The sequence below is a fragment of the Trachymyrmex cornetzi genome, unplaced genomic scaffold (assembly GCF_001594075.2).
Source record: "Trachymyrmex cornetzi isolate Tcor2-1 unplaced genomic scaffold, Tcor1.1 scaffold388, whole genome shotgun sequence".
NCBI classification, from domain to species: domain Eukaryota; kingdom Metazoa; phylum Arthropoda; class Insecta; order Hymenoptera; family Formicidae; genus Trachymyrmex; species Trachymyrmex cornetzi.
This window is the reverse complement of record NW_017298619.1, coordinates 300,842-305,841: the sequence shown is the minus strand read 5'-3', so window position 1 is coordinate 305,841 and position 5,000 is coordinate 300,842. Positions and strand designations below refer to the sequence as shown.

The 5,000-nt window shown below is 33.1% G+C and overlaps 1 protein-coding gene across 7 annotated transcripts in view; it reads right to left on the bottom strand.

The window, feature by feature from the left end:
• Positions 1-4,095: 4,095 nt before the first annotated feature.
• mmd (disintegrin and metalloproteinase domain-containing protein mind-meld) overlaps positions 4,096-5,000 on the bottom strand; it is a 51,925-nt gene continuing 51,020 nt past the window's right edge. For all 7 annotated transcript variants that reach the window (XM_018511835.1, XM_018511832.1, XM_018511834.1 and 4 more), the window contains one exon: positions 4,096-4,761. In XM_018511835.1, coding sequence (XP_018367337.1) covers positions 4,290-4,761 — 472 coding nt within the window. In that variant the 3' untranslated portion in view covers positions 4,096-4,289. The remainder of the gene's footprint in view (positions 4,762-5,000) is intronic.

Below are 5,000 nucleotides of genomic sequence, written 5' to 3'. Positions count from 1 at the left end.
AACTCATTTTTCCTAATTTTGGACTTATGCCACTTATCAATTAAGGGGCTCATATATAACTATAAAGTATCGTTACTCTAACTGAAAAAGTTGTTTAGTTCATTAAGGAGGCAAGATAGGTTAGCAACTTGAAAAAAACATTTTTTTTGATAATTTTTTATATGAAAGTACAACATCTCAGGAATATCCTGTGAAAATTTCAAGTCGATCGGACTAAAACTTGGCAGCTGTTTGTACAGCTCGTAGACAAGAAAAAAAAGATTCTTTGGACTCTACAACTGCTTCAGAGGATGCCCACTATGGCCCTGGAATAATTGATTCAATGTAAGTTGGAAAAACAAATCATTATTATACTTTTATTTGCTCTTAAAACTTACGCGTTTTTCTCAAAACTACTTTTTTGAAGTCGGTGCGTAACATAACTCAAAAAGTAATGCACCGATCTTAATGAAATTTTGCAGGCATCTTTTATATGATAAATACTTGCTCTTGAACGATCGTTTTTATTAAAAAAAAATTTTTACTATTTTTTACGGGCAATAATAGGCTGATTTTTCACGTGAAAATCGTACCTCTACATTCAAAACCGCGCCAAAAATCGAAAATCGCATATTTTTCAAAATGGAATCGTTCAAAAGCACGAGAAACTAATATATTAAATAAATCGCTTTGGTTTTTTGATTTCAGATAACCCTGTGAGGCCAGACGTTACGCACCGCACGCCGTCTCTTTTTTTAAACGCCGACGAACTACCGCCACCACGAGATAAATATTGAATATTTCTTCATACAAAAATTCAGAAATACACTTTAAAAATAACTCTTTTACATGTGAAAACTTACAACTAATTATATTTATTCAGAACCAAGAAAAAAATCTCAAAAATCTGCTTTTTTTCGGCCTCGTTACCTATCTTGCTCCTTTAAATTAATTCATCTTTATAGGCCGGTTTCACCAACGCCGATTAAGCTTAATCGTGATTAACTGTCAACCGCAATTGGTCGATTCTACTAAACGCGATTGGTCAGTCAACGGTCGATTAAGCTAACTGGCGTTATTGGTGAAACTGGTTCTATATCTTTTGGTAAAGAAAGTACACAAATACACAAAATATTTTTTACTACAGATAAGCAGCCCGCGCGTCACCTACAGTGCGCGATATCCTCTCGAGTCTGACACATATGCTGGATTCACACTGGTACGAAGTACGTCGGATCCAGTGTAAATCTAGCAATAGCCACCAAATACAAGAGCATGTTGTGTAGTCTTTTTTGATTACTGATTTCAAATCTGAAGTAAAAAATATACAATTTAAAATGGCGGATCCAATATGGAGGACAAGAATTTTAAAAAATCCGTACATGAAAATCGATATCTGGTGGCTTTGTAAGTCTCTGATTACTAAGTCTCTGATACATCATTTTTATTATATTTTGAACAGTATTTATAATTGTGTGTGTGTATATTGTATTGTAAATAATTATTATAATTATACGGAATTGTATAAAGGATTACAATAAAGAATAATACTAAAAAAGTTATTGCGATTTCATTAGCGAAATACAATAAAATAATTAAACATAAAAATAAAAAATAAATTAATCAATATATTTATCACTCAATTGTATAAAAACAATTATAAAAGGTAGGTTTTAGAAACGTTCTGTTTAGCATTATATTTTAAGTATTTACATTGAAAATTACCTAAATGTATTGGTCGAACCGTATGTAACATTTGTGTATAAAACTAAAAAACATTAGCATAGATCAATTTGCTGTTTGCGCTCTTAACCCTTGACACTTTTATAATAGTTCTTAAAAAATAAATTAAAAATATTCTTTCCTGCAAAAATAGGTTACTAAATTTATTAGTAGCCCTTTTTTTTATGAATGAGTATACTTACGAAAAAAAGAGGAACGCCGATAAAATTAGCGGGAGTGCATGATGGAGAGCCTTTATAACTCGTTTTTGTTAAATTATACCCTAAATTGACAATATATATTTAGAAAAAATTGAATTTATTAAAAGTCTCTATAATTGCTAGTAATTAATATCTTAAAAAATTACGAAGTTATGTTTCTTTATGCAAAAACATAACTTCGTAATTTTTTAAGATATTATAAAATAAATATTATATGACAAAATTCACTAAATTAATTTGTTTGAATTTTCAATTTCGTTTATTAAAATTCAATAACTTTTGTTTACATATGCATAGAAAATGCGAAATTAAAATTTTTTTGTTCAAGGATCCATTAAATTATTCCTCCTATGGGGTGGCACCCAGTTGGACACGGCTCAATTGGACACGAGCCACTCACAGCGCTTGAGACTACAAAGCTCCTAAGTACCGGTCGCTGTGATTGGTGGTGTCCAATCGAGCCGTGGTCAATCGGGATCACTCCCCTCCTATGGATAGTCGACACGCTTCTAGCCTGAGGATTTAGTACAGAGACGAATCTACACTTTTGATGATACGATTTTATCAATAATGTCAGAAAATGTATGTAGTTACGCAGTTCTCAAATTGAAAATGGATGTACTGGTGGTAGTGTACGAGCGATTTCAACAGTAACAGGAAAAAGCATGGCCTCTCTCAGGTTTCTCTCTGCCCGAACTAGCATCTAGAATCTAGAGATCTGGACCCGTGCGCTATTTGATTTTACACCAGCGGCGGTGTCTGAGGTAAAATAGTTTAGCGGCGGCGGATTCGCCAAAAATTTTAAAGAAGAACTCAGCAAGAAAATGTAGCAGGGGGGGAGGGGAGGCGCCAAGTACCAAGCTTACACGCAGGCTACTTTAGGTCTGTTTTCTGTGGCTGAACTAGTGTACACTTTTGGAACTAAAAATGAGATAGATATATGTTTGATATTTGTTTAAAGCGAGAAAGAGAGTTCTAGAACAGTCTAGTGCAGAAACAAAAAACAGATCATTTATATCCAGATACGGCTCTGTGAGTACATAAAGTACAATATAGAATTATAAAAAAATACTGAGAAAACAAAATACAAAAATTAATAACAAAAAAATAACAATAATAATATATGAAAATATATAAAGAGATAGAGGAACAATAAATGCCCCTAAATAGACAGAGAAGCTAAGAAGCGGCGCAATAGCAGAAGTGAAATTTCAGAAAACAGAACAAAATAGTACATTATTTACCGATGATTTTTCGTGTTAAACGTAATATCGTGTTGGTAGAATTGTCATAACACATCATCAGGACTTTGAGTAAATTAAGGTGGAATAGACTAATAGCGTATTTCACTGGCAGAGCTGGTGCGCACTCAGTGCACTTTAAAGCTGTTGTACACAAATCGACATAAAAATGTACGTTTAATAAAAATATAGAAATAAATTAAACTACGAAATCTTTAATATATTTTATTGTGATATTTGATAAAATATACATTGGGTATTTTATTAACTGAGATCTCTCATTTTTACAGTCAGATTATGTACAACAGCTTTAATGTGCACTGAGTGCGCACCAGTTCTGCCAGTGAAGTACGCTATAAATATTGCGTTTTGGACCATTTTCTAGTTTTTTTAAATAAAAGCAAAATAAATGCTTCAATTTCTAAATAAAATTTATCTCAAAGTAGAATTCAAGAGTATTAAAAAACAAATATAAATATTCACTCGAATATAGAATTCAATAGCTTTGAAATGAATTTTATAATCGTATGATTTATTATTATTAAATTCTGGCTATTTGAATTTTAGATTGTCTATATAATAAATATAATTACATATAGTTCAACAAAAAATCACTTTCTTTTATCTTTGAAATGTCATTAATACATATCCTGAATATTTTTTCACATTCAATATGATACCATAATCAGAATTTGCCTAGAACATCAGGATTTTTAATAAATGCATATATATAATTAAAAAACAAGGATATTTTTTATTTTGCTCAATTAAATAAATTTGTAAATTAATATTTATTAAGTATAACTGTTCAGAAATTCATGCAGAAATATGAAATAACAAACATGACGAGATTTGAGTAAATCATTTTACTAATGTTTATTAATAAACATTTCATATAGATTATTTGAATTCATTATAATTTAATACGTGTTGTTCTTGTAATCGTCGCAATTACAGTTTATCGTTATTTACACTATTCAGTATAAAATGCGAGTTCGAGATTACATCATCGTCGTCATCGTTATCATTGTCACACCACTATACTGTTTTATTATTATTATTATTACGACTTTTCTCATTTGTTTCTTTTTTTCTCGGACACTACCTGTCATCGATTAATTAATTATCAATGCTTGTACTCAGGAAAATGGGGGGGCAGTAGGGCAGTATTTTCGTTATCACTAGTGTTGTTGGTAATTAATTCTTTAGGGGAATCATTATTCATTATGTTACAATCTAGACTAAAGTTATCGTCTAGTGGGCGCTTGTTAATATTAGGCATGTGATTAACATCGATTCCACGAACTTCGCTTAGCGTTTGCTGTTGTTGGGATTGAGCAGATTCGACTTCGGCGTTGCTGCCGGCGTCGAGGTTGTTTTCGATTTGTGGGGGGGATGGATAATAGCCGCGCTGCGTGATTGGCAGTTGTTCCACCGGCAGTTGGTGTTGCTGTTGCTGTGCTTGTTGCTGCACCGGCATCGCAGGCGGCGGTGGTGGCTGCTGTGGCGGCCGGTGCTGCACTCCTCCTCCTCCTCCTCCTCCTCCATCCTCACTAGTCCACCGGGCTACTTGTTGTTGAGCTTGAATAAATGCATCACTAGAAAATAATAAGATTACACGAGCCCATTGGATCTAGTCCACCGCCACTAATGCTGCATTCGAACGCACGACGTAACAACATTCAGTAAACGAAGTCAGTGGTGAGACCCAGTCGACCCAGAAACAGGAGCTGTTAGTGTATACGTGATTATTCTCTAGGGGCTTTGTGATCAGCAGGGTTATTCTGTAATCCTTAACGCAAGTTTCGTTATCGTTATATATATATATATATATATA